Source organism: Vulpes lagopus, chromosome 5, assembly GCF_018345385.1.
Source record: "Vulpes lagopus strain Blue_001 chromosome 5, ASM1834538v1, whole genome shotgun sequence".
In the NCBI taxonomy this organism is placed as follows: Eukaryota; Metazoa; Chordata; class Mammalia; order Carnivora; family Canidae; genus Vulpes; species Vulpes lagopus.
The window spans coordinates 11,235,605-11,258,061 of NC_054828.1; the positions used below are offsets into that span (position 1 = coordinate 11,235,605).

Sequence of the window (22,457 nt, forward strand, 5' to 3'; positions counted from 1 at the left end):
TGCCGACCTGAACCCGGCAGAAGGCCCATGGAGCCTGGGGCCACAGGCCACAGGGGACAAGGGCCAGACACCCTGGCCATGGCTCTGGGCCATTGATCCAGCCCAGGCTGGCTGGGTGGGGGTGGGGAGACCTTGGCCCGGACAAACAGAGGCTCTGTGGCCTGCGTGCAGGCCCGGCACCCACCTGCCACTCCCAAAGGTAAGCGGGGGGCCTCCGGAGCAGGGGCCCAGGAACCAAGAATGACCTGGCGTCAGTGTCCCTTCTGAGAGCCAGGCCTGACTCGCTGGGGCTCAAGCCATCTGCCCCACTCTGAGGCCAGGTCTACGGGGCCTCATCGGCCAGACAGTGACTGGGTAAGCGGGAGGCCAGGGGTCTCCTCAATCCCTAGAGCTGGGGTTGAGGCAGGACAGGGTGGAGTGAGGCCAGGCACAGGGACGGTACAGGGGCAGTGGAGGGGCTGCAGGTTTTGGGTGCTGGGGGCCTGGGCAAAGGTGGGGTTGGTGGACTCTGGAGCAGGGACTGAGTGGACAAGAGGCCCAATTTGTCAGGCTGAGCACCCTACCCTTGCTCTGTAAGACTGGACATGCCCTCCTCCTTACCCACACACTTACCTGGGCTCCCTGATGTGGGAGACAGGCCCAGAGTCTCACACTGCAAAATAGTCTCACCCTTAGTGCCCAGTCTCAGAGTTGAATGCAGTTGGCTCTGCGTGTGTGTGTGTGTGTGTGTGTGTGTGCATGCTCGTGCACATGCACACATGTGAAGTGTGAGCAATGCACCCATGAGTTTGTGTGTCACGACAGATGTGTATGTACCTCAGTGTGTACACTGTGTATGAGTTTATAATGGATTTGTGTTTGTGGAAGGGATTTCCATGCACATACCCCCACTCCTGGGCGCACACAAACTGCTTGTAGTAGGGATCTGCTCTAGGCCCGAGTAGGTGCCTCCCATGGCCCAACATCAGATTTCTGGTTCTTTTCCTCCCTGTTCTGTCCTGCCTTGGATGAGTGATCTTGGTAAATCATTTTAGTTCTCTGTACCTCTTTTCCCCAGCCATTAAATAGAGATAACAAAGCAAACATCTCAGGCTCCTGGAGGCTGAAAGAGATTGTGGTTTGTGGGATTGTCCAGAGAAGAGCTTGTGGGCAGGAGGAGGACCAGCCCTGCAACCCCCCATGAGCTCAGCTTCCAGTGGGTAGACTGAGGACACCCCAGTGGTCGGAAAGCAGGAGGAGCAGGTGCCAGGTGCTCAGGTCAGAGAAGAAGCTTTAGGCCCCTGTGTCGGTTGGGGGCAGATCCAGCTTCTCTTTCCAGGGGCTCCCCATCAGGGGGCAGAGAATGCCCCCAAGGTGAACTGTGCAATGATGGGGGTGGCCCAGGATGCCTCAAGAGAGGCAGCTGCCCCACCTGGGGCACTCTGGGAGACCTGCCAGGAAGTGGTGGGAGCTGTGCTGAGGTGTGCAGGGGTCAGCTGGGAGCTGGCCAAGTCAGAGGAGGGATACAAAGCCAGAAGGAAGAATGCGTGGGAAAGCCAGGTGACAAGTAAGCATTTTCAGGGCTCAAGAAACAATCTGTGTGATGCTCTTCATGCAGAACGAGTGAAGAGCCCTTGATCTAAGTTTTCTACCATCTTCATTATTGATAGAATTTATAACCAGCAAGTCCAATGTCACTAGGGTGCAGAAGGGAAAAGAGGGAGCCGGGAGAAAGAAAGCAGGACAGGCTGGCCAGGCCACGCGTGCCCGCAGCACACTCCACCTCTAGCTGTTGGAAAGGAGCGGGGATCCTAGCGTTCACTGACTCGGCAGCAATTATCAAGTGCTGAGCTCTGCTATCGGGACAGGGCACACGGCAGAGAGCAGCATCCCGCCCCTGCTCTGGAGCAGCTTACAGCCAGAGAGGAGACAGACAAAGGACACATGAGCATATCATGCCATTTGGGTCATGAGAAGTGCTCTGAAGAAATTTGAGCAAAGAAAAGGGAGGGAACGGAGCAGGCAGTGGGGCAATCTGAAGGGAAAGCGTTCCTGGCCGGGGGAACAGCAAGCTCAATGGTCCTGGGGTGGCCTGTACTTGATATTTTGAAGGGAGTGGCTGCAGTGGAGGGTGGGAGAGGACAGAAAGACCAGGACCATGTCACATAGGCCCTTGTGGGCTGGCATCTGGGCTTTGGGCTCTGTTCTGGACAGATGAGAGCCATGGGAGGCCCACGAGCAGGGAACACGGTGGGAAGTCCAGTCTGGCAGTGGTGTGGGAATTCGCTAGGGAGGGTGACCAGACGGCTGGCTACTGCAGGGGTCAAGGTGACAGATGATACTGACCTGGATGATGGTGGGAGCCACGGAGGTGCCAGGAAGGGGTTGGGTTCTGGGGGTGGTTGGAAGTAGAGCCACAGACCTTTCTGATGGACTAGATCCTGAAAATAATGGGGGTGGGGGGAGAGGTCAGCTGGGAGCTGGACCAGTCAGAGGAAGGCAGTCTAACAGTAAAAGATAAGAGTTGTCACAATTGTCTATCTCCTGCTGGGCTCTCAGCCCCAAAAGGACGAGAGTGAGGTCTCTTAATCATGTGAGCCCTCCCCCGCCACCCTGCTCCATGGCCGTAGCAAAGCCTGGCACCAAGCAGGTACCTGACAAAAATGGGATGGGTTAGTAACCGAACCCAGGCCTCCATAGACAGGCAAGGGATGTAAGCCTCAGCTCCTAGCCCCCCAAGTCCCGTGTCCTGGAGACAGCGAGGTGTAGGAGAGAACACTGCACCAGGAGCCTGGAGACAGGGAGGCCCTAGCCATTCATTCTTTCGTTCATGTAGCAGAGCCTGTCCTGGGTCCTATGGGAAAGCAGGGGTGAATAAGACACAGATCTGTCCTTCCTGTGGGGGAGAGACATGGAGCCAAAAGCCAGGCATACTAGGGGCGCCTGGGTGGCTCAGTTGGTTGAGCGTCTGACTCTTGGTTTCAGCTCGGGTGGTGATTTCAGGATCATGAGACTGAGACCCACTTCGGGCTCCACACTCGGCGAGGAGTCTGCTTGAGATTCTTTCCCTCTCTCTCTGCCCCCACTCCTCATGCTCTCGCTCTTTCCCAAATAAATAAATAAATCTTTAAAGAGTGCATGTGCGTGTGTGTGTGCACACACACACACACAAGCCAGGCATACTGTTGATCTGACCAAGGGCTGCCCAGGAGAGGAGGCCCTTACTACTCAGGGCCTGGGGGCCTATCACTGGGCAGTGGCCTTGCACAGGGCCTTTGGGGAATCCCTGTGGTCTTCAGGCAGAGGGTGTGCCTGCACGAAGATGTGGTTTGTAGGCCTGCCGGGTGATGTGCATGATGGAAGTTAGGGCTACAGGAGAGAGTGGGCAGCAGACTGGCCATGGAGGGTCTTGGGGTCCAGAGGTGGCTATTAGCCATGAGGGGATTCTGAGCAGGTGGATGGCTGGAGATGAAGAGGGTGTGCTGTCCAGAGACACTGTGAGGACATGGCATGGAGGAGAGGGGAGACAGGGAGCCCAGGGGGGAGTCGGCCCTGGGGGTCCTGGTGGGAGGTTCCTGACTCGGCAACAATTATCCCCTGCCAACTTGGACTGTATCTAATCTTGGGTCTTTACACAGTGGCCTTTCTTTCTTCCTTCCTTTCTTTCTTTCTTTCTTTCTTTTCTTCTTTCTTTCTTTCTTTTCTTCTTTCTTTCTCTTTCTTTTCTTTCTTCCTTCCTTCCTTCTTCCTTCCTTCCTTCCTTCCTTCCTTCCTTCCTTCCTTCTTTCTTTCCTTCTTTCTTTCTTTCTTTCCTTCTTTCTTTCTTTCTTTCTTTCTTTCTTTCTTTCTTTCTTTTCTTTTCTTTCTTCTTTCTTTCCTCTTTTTAAAGATTTTATTTATTTAGTCATCAGAGACAGAGAGAGAGGCAGAAACACAGGCAGAGGAAGAAGCAGGCTCCCTGCGGGGAGCCCAATGTGGGACTCGATCCCAGGACCCTGGGATCATGCCCTGAGCCAAAGGCAGATGCTCAACTGTTGAGCCACCCAGGTGGCCCTACACAGTGGCTGTCCTAAAAATGAGCTCCTAATATGCTCACAGTCCTCCCAGACGGGTGTGAAGGAGCTGAAATCCATGGAGTGAAGGCCTGGCCTGGGGAGTGGGAAGAAGAAGGGAGCGGAGGCCTACTGAACACCCTACCCTCGACTCTGCTCCCCTTGGTGCCTCCACCAATAGACCTATGACATTCTCTGAGCCTTGTTTTCCCTGCCAGTACCCTGATCACATGTGAGGGGGTAGAGCATAGGGGTCAGGACAATACTCTGGAGACACACCGCTTGGCTTTGCAGCCTGGTTCTGCTGCTAACCCAATGTGAGACCTTGGCCAAGCCACTCAGCCTCTGTGCCTCCACTTTCTCATCTGTAGAATGGGGATAATAAGAGAACCTACTTCCCCCTCTGAGGGCAAACATGAGACAGTGTGTATAAAACCGTTGAAGTAAATGTCCACTATTGTCACCTCTGTGCTCCAAGTCCCCCTGGCTCTGCAAGTCATCATGAAATAGCTCCTTAGCTATTCATGATCCAGACTCAAGAGGAAACCAGGGATGTGGCCACATCTGGCAGAAGGGGTGGACCTGGGCTGAGAGAGGGCAAGGAGCTGGCCTGTCACCTGGGCTCCCCCGGATCCAGCGCTGCTCAGCTTGTCAGGACAGCCAGGTTCTTGCCAGGGATGCTGTGGACACTTTGGGCAGCGGGCAGGGCTGTGCCAACCATTGCAGGATATGTACCATCCTTGGTTGTGGCCCCAGGAGAGCCAGCAGGACCTGGCCTGTATGTACCGATGCCCTCTGGTTAAGGGTGGATGGGGTCTCAGCACAGCTGAGAAGCTGAGAATTGCCAGCAGTCCCTCCTCCCTTGCACTGGGTGCGGACACTGTGAGGGTCACACCCAGTGACCAAGACTGGTTGCCAGACACTCTTACCTGGGAACCGTGCTAAGAGGAGTGAAGGGGAGCAGGGAAGCAGGGAGGAGGGCCAGGAGGCCCCTTGAATCCAGGTGGGAGGTCTCTGAGTCCACTGAGGAGCCCCATTTTCAGAAAACCCAAGACAGCCCAAAGGAAACCCCTACCACCACCCACATATCTGGGGGTGTATTTTTATTTTTTAAAAAATATTTTGTTTATGTATTTATTTGACAGAGAGTGCACAAGCAGGGGGAGCGGCAGGCAGGCAGAGGGAGAGGGAGAAGCAGTCTCCCCCGCTGAGCAGGGAGCCCGACATGGGGCTCGATCCCAGGACCCTGAGATCATGATCTGAACCGAAGGCAGATGCTGAACCGACTGAGCCCCCAGGTGCCCCTGGGGATGCATTTTTAAAGCCACCGTGGCATTTATGGATGTAGTAAGAGGAAACCTCTCGGTGGCCTAGAATCCTCGCTCTGCTGGTGGGTGGGTGGCTGGAGGGCCTTCTCTGTCCTGTGGGAAAACCTGCCTGAGAAACCGAGTAACTCTCAGAGGTTTCCTTGGGGGACAGAGGGTGGTTCCTGAAAATACAGCCGTAGTCCGGGGGCACTGAGAAGGCAGAGCTCAGTTACTATTAAATCATAATTTGTTCATTAACAGCTCATTTCACAGGAAGCAACCCAGGGTGGTGGGAGGAGCAGGGAGTCCGACGCCTGGGCTTGACCCATGCTGTCATCTGTGGGTCAAGCCCAGGTGTCAAGCCATTGCCTCCAGTGACCCCAGGCCAGTGGCTTAGCCTTCCGGACTTCGGTTTTTCCATCTGTACAATGAGGCTGATGGTGAGTGACAGGTATTCAAATCACATAGGGAACATGAGGTTAGGAAAACCTTGGGCTGAACTGTGGCTAAAACACCCTGGGTCTCAGTTTCCTCATCTGTCCAATGGGTACAGAACCTCGAACGGTGTTTGGAGGTTTGAGTGAGATAATACACATCAGGTGTCCACTCAGAGTGGGCCTGAGGGAGCAGAGTGCACGGGGACCACGAGCCCCACATCCCTGGGTGAACAGGAGATTAAATGAAATGTGTCCCACTGAGGCTCAATGAATGTGAGTCGGTGCCTCTGTCCCGAAGAGACCTTTGGTGAAGTGAGGAGATAAGAGGTATGGGAGCCCTGGAAGGACAGGTCGCTGGCCCAGCAGGGCACTAGCTCAGGGGCTTCCAGGGAGGGTTCAAATGAGTGGAAGGCATCAGGATTTCGGGGAGTGTGCTGTGGAGAACCTAGAGGAAGGAGAAGCACCCGAGTGGAAGGAAAGCTAGAGGCACCACGAGCTGGCTTACAGAAGTTGTGTGCTCTGGTTGTGGATGTCATCTCGGGGGGCCCGGGGCACCTCAGGCACCGAAACCTCCATCTGTCCTCTGATCACAGAGGGGCTGGTACGGCTGCAGGGGCGGGGGCTCCAGAGCCACATGGAGTCCGGCTCTGCTGCTTGCCCTCTGGAGTGGGCCGCTCTGAGATTTGTTTCCTACTCTACGAGCTGACTCGGTGTCCTCTCTCAATCGCTGCTTCCTGGAGTTATGGTCTTCCTCATCCAAAAGGTAGGGGCGGTGTGGGGGGTGCCCCGGGCGGCTCAGTGGTTGAGTATCTGCCTTCAGCTCAGGGCATGATCCCGGGGCCCTGGGATCGAGTCCCGCATCGGGTTCTCCACAGGGAGCCTGCTTCTCCCTCTGCCTGTGTCTCTGCCTCTCTCTGTGTCTCTCATGAATAAATAAATAACATCTTTAAAAAGCAAAATACAAAAGGCGGGGATGCTGTCTCACTGCTGTGCACCATTGGTCTTTGGCAAAAGCCCCCCTGCAGATGCCAGGCCGTGGCCAACCCTGATCTGCTTCTCCACCAGGATGCCCGTGGCCGAGGCCCCCCAAGCGGCCAGCGGGCAGGGCGACGGAGGTGACGGTGAGGAAGCAGAGCCGGAGGGGATGTTCAAGGCCACCGAAATTTCCAAGAGAAAAGTTCGGGACTACCTCCGCCTGGTGCCCCTGTGGCTGGCCCTGGTCGTGCTAGCTTCGGTGGGGGTCCTGCTCTGGTATTTCCTAGGTAAGCGGTGGGCCCTCCTGGGCGAGGCCCCTGGGGGCGACCTGGGACGGCTGTGGGGGCTGCAGCAGGACAGACCGCATTTCCAGGCTCAGCGGTGCCTGGCAACACCCTTCCTTCCATCCCGTGAGATGGGAGAACTACCTCACCTGTGTTCTAGGTCCCGGGGCTCAGGCCAAGTGCAAGTTCCTTGCTGGAGCCAAGAGCCCCCAGCTCCCAGCAGCTGGGGAAGGAGAGCTCTCACAGGACCCCGGTCTTGTGAACCAACAAGCAGGAGTGTGAACATTGCCTCCACTTGCCTGAAGCCCTCCTGGGCTGCCCCTGGGCTCAGAGCCAGTTGGCTCAGTGAGAGAAGGCCCAGCGCGCCGGTGGTGCCTGGCACGAGTTAGTGCCTCTGCTCACTTGAGCCCAACTTGAGAACTTTTCCAGGGTGGGGACCACAGCTCTGTCACCTCTGGGTCTCCAGGGCCCAGCATGAGTGAGGAGAAAAGGGAGGGAGACGCAGGACTCAGGTACCCAGGGGGTGTCCTTGCACAGAGCTGGCTTTCACACCCCGGTGCGGGCACACATGCACACGTGCAATTCAGCACACGGTGCAAGGGGATGGAGAGTGTCCAGAGCAGGCAGCCCGGGGCTCCTCCTGAAGCCTGGCTTCCCACTCTGGTATCACAGCCCTCAACTCGTCCCCTGGCTCCAGGAATGAATCACCCCTCAGGGAGTGGGTGCTCCAGTGGGGCTGAGGGACCCAGGGGACGAGCACTCCAAAGCCTCGGCTAGGGTGAAGCCAACTCCTGCGCCCCCAAAGGGATTAGGGTAAAGGCGGCACTTCGGGGAGCTGTGTGAAGGGCTCCTCCTGTCCAGGCTCAGGCTGTGCTGTGGGTACTGGGCGCAGGGTAAAGAGATGCGTCTGGAAGGGGAGAGACAAGGGGCCTATCCTACGGGGGCCGGCGAAGCCCGAAGTGAGGAGCAATGACTGGTTAGTGGCAGTCTGACTCAGAAAGGGGTCCTGGAGAGGAGAGTTGGGGGTGGCGCTGGCTCCCCATGCAGGCAGGCCCCGGGCCTAGGGTGCCCTCTGCTTGTGGTGTGAGCCCTTGGTACTGCCCAGTTATGTGCCTCACAGTTTCCCTCCTGCTCTCCTGGCTGACAGTTCGTGCTTTCTTCCCAGACCTGCCCTCTCCACACCCACAACCCCCCCCCCCACACACCCACACACACTTTGGGACTTGCCTCCGGCTTCAATGAGCAAATGGAACCACTCGGAAGAGAAGCCCCATGGATGCTGGCCGCATGCCTTTCCAGATGCACCCATGGGACCTGCCCTCCTGCCCGACCCCTGGGTGAACCCTCGCCCTGCCCCTCCCAAAGGCAGCCATCCTCCTTCAGAGCCTGGGGTCCCGCACCGGGGCCGGGCTCCAGCCGCGACCCATCCCTGTACAACAAGCATGCTCCTTGCTCCCACACCAAACCCTGCTGGTGCCCCTCATGTCTCTGCTCCTCTTTGTAGCCAACTCCTAGAAAGAGCTGTCTGCAGTTCTGCACTCCCGGCCTCTCTCGAACCCTTTCCCATCTGGCTCCCCGCCCCCACCCTCTCCAAGGATGCCAATCCTCAGGTTGCTAAATCCAATGGCCAGTCCCCAGTCCTCCTTGCGTCTCACCCATTGGCAGCATGTGACCAGACATCTCACTCCCTCCTCCTTGAAACCCTTTCCTTCCTTGGCTTCCAGGGTGGCTATCACTTCTTTCCCCCCAGCTCGTGGCTGCAGCTTCTCCTCCCTGACTGTGACCTGCTCCACCTACTTCTTTTAGAGTCACATCTAGCTGGCTTTCAATGTCGCTGACACCCTGATGACCGCAAATGTGCCATGTCCAGCTTGGGTCCCTCTGTGAGCTCCACTCCGTCGCTGGGGCCCGCTCTCTCCGCCAGGATGTCTAAGGGCACCTCAGGCCCCACTGTCCAGCCTGCAGCTCTCCCTTGTTCCCTCCAGACCCACCCCTCTCCATCCCCATCGGTGGCCATTCCATCCTTCCAATTATTCCCCCTTACTCCTCTCTTTTACACCCCAGCCACAATTTGCCAGCAAACTTGGTCATCTCTAACTCCAAACTATATCCTGCCTCCCATCACGTACTTCTCACCACCTCCACTGCGCAGCCTGGTCCAGGTTCCGTTGTCCCTCACCTGGCCACTGGACAGGTCATTGTATGACTGTAGGAGCCTCCTGAAGTCTCCCTCCTTTTGCCCTTGCTTCCATAGAGCCTGTTTTCTGCACAATAGCAGAAGGATCATTTTAGAAAGGTCCCTAACCTCTCTGCTTAAACCTCCCATGGTTCCCACCTCACCCACAGTAAAGCCAAAGTCCCCTATGGTCAGCAAGACTCCATGGCTATCCTCTCCCCCATGTCATCTCTTCCTACTTTCCTCTCCTTCATTCTTTGTTGCTTCTCAAATACACCAGATGAGCTCCTGCCCCAGAGCCTTTGCACTTGCCGGTCCCTCTGCCTAGACGGCTCTTCCCATAGACTGACATCCACATGACTGATGTAACCACCGTCTTCCCTGGCGTCCATGTTGCAGCCCGCCTCCCTGACTTTCACAGCACCCACACCTCTAATTTTTTTGTTTGCTCTGCTTGTTAATTGTCTGACTCAGTCAACTACAAGCTCTTAAGGGCAAGGCTTTATCCTTTATTATTTTATCCATGGTTACACTGATGTATTCCTGAGTGCTTTAGGCCAGTCCCTAACACAGTAGGTCCTCAAGTAGCACTTGTGGGATGACTGCATAAACGAATGAATAGGGGCATAAGCCCGGGGCTATGAATCTAGTCTCCTCATATCAGCCAAAACGGTCTTTACAAAGTGGAAATCTGATGACATCATCCCTGACTTCAAACCCTTCGTGGTTTCCTTTTTGCATCGGTAAAGACCCAAATCCTGCCCTGCTGAGGTCCCAGCCTCTCTTGTAGCCTCTCCCCTTACCTGATTGCTCCAGCCAAAGAGGTTCTAGCTCAGTCTTTACCATGATCCCTTTGCCTCAGGGCCTTTGCATTTGCTATTCCCTTTGCCCTGAAGGTACTTCCCTCCCTCCTCTCTTTGCAGCTGATGCTCCAACTCTCCTATCGCGGGGGGTGGGGGGGTGGGGGTGGGGGGGTCGGTCGGAGGGGGGGGTGTTGGGGGGGGTGTCACCCTGGCCCAGGGCCAATTTCTTTGTGATGTGTCTTCAGTTGTACCTTGGGCATCCTGTTGAAGTCACTCCTCCCAGATGGACCCTGTGTGCCCTGAGGGGTGATGCTTGGAGTAATGCCCATCTTCCCCGCCACTGGCAGCTCCGCAGGGGGAGATGCAGTGGTCTAGGTTTGCTAGCGTACCCCCACAGTAGTGTGGCCAGGACGCCCTGGGGAATGGAAGGGTGCACAGAGGTGCTATCGCACAAACTTGACCTTCGAGGCCGTGTGGGTCTCCCAGCTTTCGTGTCCTCTGTATCCTGGACTGATTATTGCATCAGCCTTTGCCTGGGAGACTTCAGTACACCATCCGTCTATGGGCCTCCTTCCTCGCTGTCACCAAATACATGGGGTGACATGATGACAATGACAGTGATGATGACGGTGGTGGTGCCTCGGAGCCCACGATGCTGGAGGCTGAGCCGAGGGTCTGGGTGGCAGGAGAAGGCATGGGGGAGACAGGAGCTCCCCTGTGGGTTGACCCTGTCGGTTTCGTCCTGGGCAGGGTACAAGGCGGAGGTCACCGTCAGCCAGGTGTACGCAGGCAGCGTGCGCGTGCTCAACCGCCACTTCTCCCAGGACCTCGCCCGCCGGGAGTCCAGTGCCTTCCGCAGCGAAACTGCCAAAGCCCAGAAGATGGTAGGGAAGGACCGTGGGGATTGGAGGGGATGGATGGGGCGGGGGGCATGGGGAGGGCCCTGATCACGCCAAGCCGGTTGGTCAGTCCCTTCAGAGCACACACTGGGAGCAGAGCCCTGTTCCAGGCACGGCGGAGAGGGACGTGGGACAGGGTGGTGGGACAGTCAGTGGGCTCTGGGTCCAATACACGTGGATTAATCCTGATTGTGCCCCTTACAGCATAAGCAGGGGGGAGTTGGGGGGAGACAGGGCAGTGCAGGGACCCTGTCAGGACCCACCCCCAGGCCCTCCTGACCCCGGCAGTGGTTTCCTGCCCTGGGGATGGCCTCTGGTCTCCAACACCTTCCACCCTCTGGCTGTGGGTCTGCACCCCGCCCAGTAGGGTAGACCAGAAGCGCTGAGGGGTCCCTATTCCTAGGAACCACCCCTGAGCGACTTAATACCCCGGCTCCCTCAGCCTTGGTGCGGGGACAGTCCTGAGGATGCCCCACTGTCGTCCAGGGCTCCGTGTTGGCCTTTGCCTCCACTCCCGCAGCCCTGCTGCCCCTTCACAGCCGCCTTGGCGGTGCCCCTGCTAGCCCGCCTGCCTGACCCCCTGCCAGAGCTCTCCAGAATCGCCTCTGAACAAACCACTCTCCCATGGCCTCGTCTCAGGACTTGCTTTTGGGGGACCCGCCCAGGGCTCTCTTCCCTCCTCTATAAGGCAGATGAAAGCGGTGCCTGCCCAGAGGGTTGTGGGGTGCTGGTTTCTGCCCCATGCAAAGCGCTTTGCAGGCATACAGTCCTGCTGCCCTTCCTGTCCTCAGCACTGGCCTGGAGCAGGTACCCAAATAGCCCGGCCCAGCTACTGTGGCCACTGGCTGGGGGTGGGGAGCAGACTCCAGAGCCTAGTGGGGCTTTCCAGGGCTCAGGGTGACTTTCTTTTTCTTTTTCTTTTTTAAAGATTTTATTTAATTATTCATAGAGACACAGAGAGGGGGAGAGGCAGAGACACAGGCAGAGGGAGAAGCAGGCTCCATGCAGGGAGCCCGATGTGGGACTCGATCCCGGGCCTCCAGGATCACACCCTGGGCTGAAGGCAGATGCTCAACTGTTGAGCCACAGAGGTGTCCCCTTTTTTTCTAATATTACACAAATTTTTTCCCCTTTTTAAAAATTTAAATTCAATTAATTAACAGTGTATTGTTAGTTTCAGGGGCAGAGGTCAGTGATTTGTCAGTCCTACAGAACACCCAGTGCTCATCCCATCATGTGCCCTCCCTTAATGCCTGTCACCCAGTTACCCTGTCCCCCCACCCCCCTCCCCTACAGCAGGCCCCCGTTTGTCTCCTATGGTTAAGAGGGGGTGACTTTTGAGCAGAGGGAGAGAAGCCGTTGGTGGTGTGGTGTAGGCCAGAGCTGGTGGAGGGGGCAGTGCTGGGGGGCAAGGCCTAGGTCGACGGGGAAGGGAAGGTATTGGGGGTGAGGTTTGTTTTCCTGCATGGCTACCGCTTCCGGAGGGACAGGGACAAGCCTCACTACCCCGTAGGTTCCTCCTCCTGCAGGGCTGCAGGGAGGAGCAAAGGGCACCCCAAGGGAAGAAGGGGGTTTCTGCAGAGGGTCACAGCAGGCTCTTGTATCCCCTCCTTTCAGCTCAAGGAGCTCATCGCCAGCACCCGCCTGGGTACTTACTACAACTCCAGCTCAGTCTACTCCTTCGGGTGAGTCGCCCTGGCCCCCCAGCTGGCCCTCACTAGAACCTTTGACTCAAAGAATAGGAGGGGATGCTAGAGGCTTCAGATGCAATGGCCTTTTTTAAAATGGGGAAACTGAGGCATGGAAGGGCAACTCAGCTGCCTGTGTGTGACCTCCCTTTGCTGAGCTTGGTTTCCTCACCTGTAGAATGGGTGCAAGGATGGGGTAGTGGCCACAGCGTGCTTGAGCCTGGAGCATATTGGGTGAGGCCATGGTTGGAGTGGGAGCAGGGGTGACCCAGCTGTGCCACACATATCTGTCTCCGGTCTGTGGCATACCCCTAACTGCCTGTGCTTCGGTCCCTGCCCGTGACATGGGGAGGTAGAGAACACCTGGGGGGGTGTTAGGAGGCTTCCAGGTGAAGGTGGCAGCAGTGCCTGGGAGGTAGTAAGCGGTCCGTACTTGCGGTCTCTCCCCAGAGCAGAGGGGAGGGCAGGGCCACGAGTTCGGGCCCCCTCCCACCCCTCTCACGTCTGTCTGCCTTAGAGAGGGGCCTCTCACCTGCTTCTTCTGGTTCATCCTCCAAATCCCTGAGCACCGCCGGCCGATGCTGAGTCCTGAGGTGGTGCGGGCGCTGCTGGTGGAGGAGCTGCTGTCCACGGCCAACAGCTCGGCCCCCGCCCCCTACAGGGCCGAGTACGAGGTGGACCCCGAGGGCCTGGTGATCCTGGGTCAGTACCGGGGAGGGGGACGCGGGACAGTCTGGCCCGGGTGCTGCAGGCCGCCTGCCAGGGCTGGGTGCTCTCAGGGGCCGGGCCATGAGGGGTCAGCGCTCAGGGTAAACCTCAGTCAGGCTGGCTCAGATGGCCTTTTCGATTTTTATTTTCATGTTTTTATTTTGTTTTCTTTATTTACTTTCGGTCTTTGTTTATTTGTTCCTTTCCTTTTAACAGAAGCCAGCGTGAAAGACATAGTTGCCCTGAATGCCACGCTGGGTATGCTCTTTGGTTTCTCCTCTCCACTTCCTTTTGAGTTGCTGTTTTGCTTGGCTTGGTCAAGTGTCAGGGGACCCCAAGGCTTTCGGGGCGTGCAGGGAGCAGTGACCCCAAGGGACCCAGGGGATGCCATGGCAGACTTGGTGATGAGTCCTGAGCAGGTGGGGGGGTGGGGGGATGTGAGGGGAGGGGAGGTATTGCATGTGCATGTGTGTGTGCATGTGTGCGCACATTGCCCGTGTGGGGTGTGAGAGTGAGTAGCACGTTTAGGTGCACATAAATGTGACTCTGCTTTTTTTATTCCTGAACACAATTGGCTCACAAGCTAGTTTCCACTGATGGTAGAAAATCATCTTGCCAGGCCGAAGTGTATCGGTCCCTTTGCCTGTAAACTTGGTCTCTTGGAGATACTCCTGTCACATTCAGGGATATTCCCTTCACATTTTCCTTCCCCTTCTTCATCAGGCTCATCTGCCCCTCCTCCTACCCCACGCCCATGCCTTATAACCAGAGTCACCTGGCTTCCCTCCCAGAGGTTCCACGGGCTTCCTCCTGAACCCTGGGAAGCAAAGTACCAGCAGGGCTACCGTGCTGCTGTTCAGTGCCAGGGAGCACTGTCCACATTGTAGTTGTGGGACTGGAGACTCCTTAGTTGTGCAGTGCACCACTTGTGCTACTGTACCCTGTCATCCTGAGCTCTTGAATTCTCAGATTCTTCTTATACTACCTAGAGCTTCTACCCAGAGCTGAGGCCAGGCTGAGGGCATTGGCTACCTCGCAGTGAGGGAGGCAGAATTTGAATCCTTGTTATGCCCTCTCTTATCTTCTGGCCGGTCAAATGCTTACTTCCTTGGTGGATGGAGGCAATGAGGTCAAAGTACAATTTTAAAATAGCTGAAATTCGGGGATCCCTGGGTGGCGCAGCGGTTTAGCGCCTGCCTTTGGCCCAGGGCGCGATCCTGGAGACCCGGGATCGAATCCCACATCGGGCTCCCGGTGCATGGAGCCTGCTTCTCCCTCTGCCTGTGTCTCTGCCTCTCTCTCTCTCTCTCTCTGTGACTATCATAAATAAATAAATTAAAAAATAAAAAAAAATGCTTTAAAATAGCTGAAATTCTCAAGCAAAACTGTAGTGAGCACACATCAAAGATTTATTTAACTTATTTTTTTTCCTTTTTTAAAAAGATTTTATTTATTTATTTATTAATGAGAGACAGAGAGGCAGAGACACAGGCAGAGGGAGAATCAGGCTCCCTGAGGGCAGCCCGATGTGGGACTCGATCCCGGGACTCTGGGATCACGACCTGAGCCAAAGGCAGATGCTCAACTGCTCAGCCACCCAGGCATCCCTTCCTTTTTTAAAATTTAAATTCAACTTGCCAATATATAGCATAACACTTATTACTGAGGAAGCCAGTAGAATAGGAGAGTGAGAGGCTGATCTAGCTGTCTGTCTACCTACCTACCATCTGTCATCTGATACTGCACTGGTGCCCACATCGTCCTGACTGTTGGTCTGAGATGGGCCTTTTGTCTGCCCTTGCCTCTGCTGGCTGCCCTTTTTGTCCCCAAGTTTCTGGCAGTTGCTTTGTACTTATCTTCACGTGGTTCGGTGTGCAGTCTAGAGTCCCTGCCCTCCAGGAGCACAGCGTCCAATGGGGGGGGGGGGGTGACAGTTCAAATCCTTTATACAGGCCTTGTGAACTTTTCCCCCATGCCAGCCCCCATGCCTGCTCTGGGGACACGAGATGACCGTGTCCTCACCCCTGCCCTCAGAGGAGCTCTGAGCCCATGAGAGAGACAGACAAATAAACAGCATCTCAAAACACCAAGTGCCAGAGCTAGAATAGAGCTCCCAGGGGCAGCGGAGAAGGGGAATTATGCTGCTCTGGGGATGGAGGTGGACACCAGGGGCCACAATCCAAAGCAGAGGAAGGGACCTGCCTCTAGGGGGAAGGAAAAGTTTCTCCTGACTGCGGGAGGTGGGTGGGTGGGTGGGGTCCTGGCTGCCTTCATGGGGGCCAGGGGGCAGACTCAGGCATGCAACGGGGGTAGGAATCTGTCAGATGGAGGAGAGGAAGAGGCTCTCCAGGCAGAGGGAACAGCGTGAGCAAAGGCCAGGCGAGGAGAAGGCACCAGGCATGTTCACATACTTTCTCCCAGTGACCAGAGATAACAAGTCACCAGAGATCTTTCTGATTATCAGCAGAGACCGACCAGCACATACCTCTCTGCTTAATTAGCCTAAAAATAAATAAATAAATAGAATGGCAAAAGTGAAGCATCAACTTGGAGCAAAATTTAAAGACTAGAAATGATCAGCAACAGCTGAGCAGCTTTCCTAGTTGATGGCTCAGGAGGTGCGGCTGAGCGTGGATGCCGCTGGAGAAGGAGGCGTGAAGGGAGGGGTGAGGGCAGGCCCACGAGACTGGCTCTATCTGAGCTTCAATGGGGGCCAGCTGAAGGGTGACAGGTCTTAGCGCTTGCTTCCCAGCTCCACCCCCTGCCTCTCCCCACACCCACCTAGAGAGCAGTCACTCCATGCCCTGAGCACCTACTTAGAGTGAGGTTCTATGCTGGGCACGCAAGCATGCGTCATCCGCAAGCATGTGACCCCCTGCGAGGCTGGCTTCACGGCCCTCTTTCTCCAAGGCCCAGGGAAGGATGCGGTGAGCCCGGGTCTGTCTGGCCCAGGTCTGTAAACAGGGACAATCACAGCAACAAGGGGTACCTGGGTGGCTCAGTGGTTGAGCCCAGCCTCCTCAAAGGTGTCTGTGACCCAAGCCCGGCCACGTCCCAGCCCTACCTAACACTCCGTGGCCGCGGGAGAAAGCACCTCCTCTCCTGGGCGTGATCTGGGCCCTGGCTCCCTTCTGCAGCTTGCTCTCTGGCCTCACACTCCACCCTGGCCCCTAGCCCTTTGCTCACACTGAGACCCTGCACCCCACTCCCTAGGTCTTCCCTGCCCTACCGCCAGGTTTGGGGTCCTCGCTGCCTGAGCTAAGCTACTACCGCTGGGCTCTGTATCTGTCCTCGCTGTTCTTGGCACTCCCAGGCAGCGACTGGACCTTTCTCTGGCCCTCCTCTGGCATAGAGAACTCAGTGAGTGCTAAATGAATGAATGAATGAATGAATGAATGAATGAATGAATGAATGAAAGAATGATTGAGGAGACGAGAAGGAACCCAGCAGGACACGGAGGGATGGGACATAGCACATCTGGGCTGAGCCCCATCCAGCTGCTCTCCCTGCACCACCCCCACGCAGGTGAGCACCAGCTGGCCCCCCGGGTCTCTCCTCCTGGCTAACAGGGGTCAGGGGGCCTGTCCCTCTCCCTCCTCCAGGCTGCTACCGCTACAGCTACGTGGGCCAGGGCCAGGTCCTCCGGCTGAAGGGGCCCGATCACCTGGCCTCCAGCTGCCTGTGGCACCTCCAGGGCCCCAAGGATCTCATGCTCAAACTCCGGCTCGAGTGGACGCTGGCCGAGTGCCGGGACCGACTGGCCATGTACGACGTGGCTGGGCCCCTGGAGAGGAGGCTCATCACCTCGTGAGTCCCGGGAAGGTGGGAGGGAAGAGGCGGTGTGATGCTGGTTTCTGAGAGACAGCAAGGCTTAGCCTGCAGAGAAGCAGAAAGGAGGCTGGAGATGGCTATGTACTGTGGGCAGGCCTGCTTCCCTCCCTGAGCCTCAGTTTCCCCATCTGTAACAAAGCAGTTGTACTAGACTACCCCTCGGGTCAGCTCTGGGAGGCAACATGGCTTGTTAGAATGCTTCAGAGTCTGGCAGCCCCAGACTTCCAACCCCCTGCTCGGTTGCTTCTTAGCTGCATAACCTACAGCAAGTCTCTGCCTCCTTGAGCCTCGGTTTCCTCACTTGTAAAATGGGTGCACAATCACACCCACCATGCAGGGTTATGGTGAGGATTTAAACCAAACCATCTGGGGGGTACCTGGGGGGTTCAGTTGGTGAAGGGTCCAACTCTTTTTTGGGGGGGGGGTCCAACTCTTGATCTCAGCTCAGGTTTTTGTTTTGTTTTTGTTTTTAAGATTTTATTTATTGATTGATGAGAGACACAGAGAGAGAGGCAGAGACACCGGCAGAGAGAGAAGCAGGCTCCCTGCAGGGAGCCCTATGCGGGACTCGATCCCGGGTCTCCAGAATCATGCCCTGCTGAAGGCGGCGCTAAACCGCTGAGCCACCTAGGCTGCCCTCAGCTCAGGTCTTAACCTCAGGGTCGTGAGTTCAGGCCCTGTGCTGGGCCCCACGCTGGGCATGGAGTCTGCTTATGCAAATAAATAATCAAACCATTTGTGCCAAGATTCTCACACAGAGTGATGCCATCCGTTTTTACGGATGATGGATGTTATCTACACGTTAAATGTACCCATTAAATATCCAGGAGCTGCTCTCTGTTATTACTATGATTACATATAGTCTAGTTGGGGCCAGGTCACAAAGGGCATTGAATGCCAGGAGCACTTTGAACTGTAATACTTGGAAAGTGGGGAACGTAACTGAAAGTTCTCGAGCAGAGGAGCAGGGCTTTGGGACATGGGACTTGAGGATTGCTGCCTGCCTTCTCTGTGTTGCTGGGGCTGGCTAAGCTTCCAGGCAGGAGCCAGGGTGGGATCTGTGTGTTCAGAGCAAGGGTAGCCCTTGAAGGTGAGCGGGGACGAGGTTCTCCCCAGCGCTGCCCCCCTCCCGGGCGTCTCTGAACTCCTGGCTCTGAGGCTGCATGCTCATTTGCAACACCCCTGACGTGGTGACCTCAATCTGGGGTGTGCGTGGGCTGGGTTCCTGGAGGGCTCTGGGAAGCGCAGAGAAACTACACACCATCTGATTTCTAGGCCCGATGAGGGTGGGGATGCTTACAGGCTTCCCCTGGGGCTTCTTCAAGTACCCCACCCCCTGACCACACACACACACACACACACACACACACACACACACACACACACACCCCAGCCTGTTGTTGGGGGGTGGGACCGGGCTCACTGTGGCACCCAGGCAGCTCATCCCATCTCAGATCTTTGGGAGGTCTAAAATGATGGCTCAGACATGATCAGGGGATCCTCGGAGTCACGAGGGGGTCTTCAGTGGTGATAAGGAGACAGAGCAGAAGGGCCCTCAACTTTGACCACGTGGTCTGTTTTCTGGGCTCCATGCCCTGGGAGATTGGGGGACGTTTTAGTCTCAGCACAGGCTCTGCTGCTAAGTAAGGAAGAGAAAAGAAACCCCAAGATGAAAGCCTGAAGTGTCCATTGCAGGTGACCTCAGGTCCCTTAACCACGAAACTTCACCTCCCTGCAGGGTAGAGGCTGGGCACTAGGGGGGCACAGGCATCCAGGCACAGGGGTGGTGGGGCAGGCGCTGAGGGACAGGCTGAGTCAGCTGGCACATCCTGGCCTGTCTCCCCTGAGGAGCTGGCCTGAACCTTCCTTACAGGGCCTCCGGCTTCCTGGGCCAGAGAGGGTGGGAAGCCCGCATGCAGACGCACAGCAGGCTAGCCACAGAGCCCCTTCCCAGGCCCCACCCGCCCTGGCCACCTCTCTCTGTCCCTCCAGGGTGTACGGCTGCAGTCGCCAGGAGCCCGTGGTGGAGGTCCTGGCATCCGGGGCCGTCATGGCTGTGGTCTGGAAGAAGGGTCTGCACAGCTACTACGACCCCTTTGTTCTTTCCGTGCAGCCCGTGGCCTTCCAGGGTGAGGGGCCAGGGGTCCCTAGGGATGGGAGGGGCGCCGCCACAGAACCCCGGGGGGCTGGCCAGCAGGACCTTCTCCTTCTTTGCTGTAGTTGGGGGTGGGATGGGGGCAGAGGGAAGGTTCCGGAAGCTCCTCGGCTCTCCACCCTCCCACGCCCTTGGCTCCTCTCTCCTGTCCTCTGTCTCACTCCATGTCCCTACCTTCTACCTCCCTCTCCTACCCTCCCTGGCCTGGCCCTCTCCCTCATTCTCTCTCCTGCCATATTCCTGTTTGTCTGGTCTGTCCCCATCCTGGACCCGTGTCTCCTCTCCTGGCTCCTCCCCTGATCCTCTTCCCTCTGCTCCCGCCTGAGGTCTCCTGACCACAGATCCGAGAACCCCAGATTCACCCCCAGACCATCCTCTCCCACTGAAGGTGAACCCTACAGGTCTCCCTGGCGATGGCCCCCAGCTCAGGGAGAGCTACTCGCAGCATTTGCAGGAAGGGCGCACCAGGCTGCCTGCCAGCCTCGCCACTGTCCTCCTGCTCTGATCCCCCCGAACCCCTTTCTCAGGGAGAACCCCCACCCCTACCCATTCAGGCTCTGGCTGTCCTTGGGCCTGGATGAGCCAGGCAAACCTTGCAGGTCCCAGAGCTGGCAGAAAAGAGGGTTGCAGACGGGAGACCACAAACCACTGCTTCCCCCACGTCCCCTGGCAATCTGCCTCTTCCCACCTCGCTCCCTCTCCTGCTGTTGACCCCAGAGGTCTCCTGGCAGTGGCCCAGGTCCCCTGCTGCCCCTGCTGGGTTCTGGCTGCCCTCTGGGGGGGTGCCTGGGGCTGAGGAGGTGTCAGAGCTAGCTCTGCTTTGGTGGGACTCACCCACCCAGCTTGGGGGACACGGGATCAAGGGGACCCTGACTCCAGGGAAAGGCGGCAGCCAGCTGAGCATCCTCTGACCTCACCCTCTTCCTGTGTGGCCTCAGCCAGGGCCCCCCTCTTCTCTGAACCTCATCTTTGAGAGGGGGGTGCTTCTCCCTCCCCCAGCTCCTGTAACTGCGAGGCTCCCACAGTTGTGAACCTGTGTAGTAAATGGTCAGTGCAGCCAGCGTCAACGGCCAACATTTATTGAGCACGTACTACTACATGACAGGCTGTTCGAGCATTTTCTATTTCATCTGCTTGACTGGCCTGCAAGGTGTGGGCTATTTCTGTCCTTACATTACAGATGGAGAAACCGAGGCCCAAGGTCACACTCAACCACTAACTTCTACTGTGCAATGGCAGGAGGGCGGTGGGGTTACCTGCTGGGAGGGGCAGTGAGGGGGGCACCAGGGGACCCTGTGTAACAGCTGTTCTTGGCCCCCAGCTTGTGAGGTGAACCTGACCCTGGAGGGCCGTCTGGAACCACAGGGCGTCCTCAGCACGCCTTACTTCCCCAGCTACTACTCGCCCAGCACCCACTGCTCCTGGCACCTCACGGTGAGCCCCATACCCTGCCACCTGCCTGCCCACTGCCCAGAAAACCCTATGGGACCTCGGGGAGCCCTGGCTGGGAGGGGATCACTGTCGTGCCTCTGCTGGAGCGCCCCCAGGCTGAGCCCTGGGTGCAGATCCCTCTGAGGGGGGTGACAGGTGCGGCCAAGGTCTGCCTCTGTGGGCCACAGTAATGCCTGTTTGTTGGGTGACTGGCAAACTTCAGCCCCAGCTGGACGGTGTGACTCCTGACCCTCCTCCCGGTGTCATCCTGGGAAGTGGGGCCACCACCCCAGCCACAGCCCACAGGCCACTTGGTGACCAGCTCCTCTGTTCCAGGTGCCCTCTCTGGACTATGGCTTGGCCCTCTGGTTTGACGCCTATGCTCTACGGAGGCAGAAGTATGACCTGCCATGCACCCAGGGACAGTGGACAATCCAGAACCGGAGGTACCCACCCCCCGGGGCCCCCGTCCTCTCCCACAGTTACCCACCCTGGGAGCCCAAGTCCCAGATCTCAAACGAGCAGCCGAGGAAGAGTGCAGGCCAGGCGCTCAGGCCTGAGCCCCCACCCCTTGACCCATTCCTTGTCCTGGCCCCCACCCCCATCCCCGCCTCCCCTCCTGCCACCCAAAGGTCTCAGCCACCTTGGATACTGGTTCTAGTTCGAGTGAAATGCTTCACTTCCTTGGGTGCTGTCACCCCACGATCTGGCACCCCAGATCCTTAAATGAGATGGTACAAGAGCCACAGGACTCGGCAATGCTAGAGTGTCTTCCCCGAAGCCCATCTCCGTGCCATCCGAGGTCTGTCTTCCCTTCTGCTACTCTGGGCTGATGGCCACTGTCAAGTGGCTTCCGGGCTACAAAGCTGCACGGCCAGAGCCGAGGCCGCTTTTGCTAATCCGACCCTTTCCACAGGGATGGGCGGTAACCAGGGTGGCCCCATATCACCCACATCGCTGGGGGATGCTTGCCCTGCCATAATGTCCTACCCTTGCCCCCTGGTGACAAAGTTTCTAAGGAAGAAGTGAGTCCCTCCAGGGAGTGGGACAGGATGCAGGGGGCCAGGCCACATGAGGGTGGTCCATGGGTCAGCGGGGGCTGCAGTTTGATCAGTAGGAGAAGGCCTGGTACATGTCCCCTGGGGCTGGCAACCCGGGCTCACCGGGGGCCTGACCGCTGCAAGGAGTGAGGTGGGGAATGGAGACAGTGCGCTCCTCTGTCTGGCGAGAGGGGGGTGACCTGGAACATTCAGGGGAGGGGACCCTTATGATGGGAGGGGCCCCATGTCTAAGCGCTGGGTGGGAGCATCCCCTAGGGAGAGAGGAGGTGCTGGAATGAAAGTTAGAGAGGGGAGGGCCAGATGAAGGCACAGAGGGAGAACATTGTGGGGGGGACAGAGGTTTGGGGAGAGAAGAGTGATCTTGAAGTAGCCTTGCAGAACTGGCAGGGGGTCCAAAGATGCTGAAGAGAAGCTTCTGCATCTTATAGCAGGTCGGGCCTCTGCCCTTCCTTTCAACCCCAGGATCCCGGGGGTCCAAGAGGCTGGGGTTCTAATATGCAAAGTTCTTGATTTCACAGATTTTGCACCTCCAAGATTCCAATACACTAAAGTTGGAAGGTTCCAGGACTCTGGAATTCTTGGGTTCTGGGGCTGGGGTCCATAATTCACCAATGGGGACTTTGCTTATTTGTTGATTGATCCTATTCAGACAATAGGTGACGGGACTTGAC

The 22,457-nt window shown here is 57.0% G+C and overlaps 1 protein-coding gene across 2 annotated transcripts in view; it reads left to right on the forward strand.

The window, feature by feature from the left end:
* Positions 1–22,457, forward strand: part of TMPRSS6 (transmembrane serine protease 6) — a 37,493-nt gene continuing 15,036 nt past the window's right edge. Inside the window, exons 1-10 of one of the 2 annotated variants that reach the window (XM_041754018.1) lie at positions 1–199; positions 6,841–7,037; positions 10,764–10,897; positions 12,530–12,597; positions 13,118–13,302; positions 13,525–13,566; positions 16,911–17,115; positions 19,132–19,268; positions 20,616–20,728; positions 21,062–21,171. In XM_041754018.1, the coding sequence (XP_041609952.1) occupies positions 6,842–7,037; positions 10,764–10,897; positions 12,530–12,597; positions 13,118–13,302; positions 13,525–13,566; positions 16,911–17,115; positions 19,132–19,268; positions 20,616–20,728; positions 21,062–21,171 (1,190 nt within the window). In that variant the 5' untranslated portion in view covers positions 1–199; position 6,841. The other variant, XM_041754019.1, reaches the window with a different exon arrangement.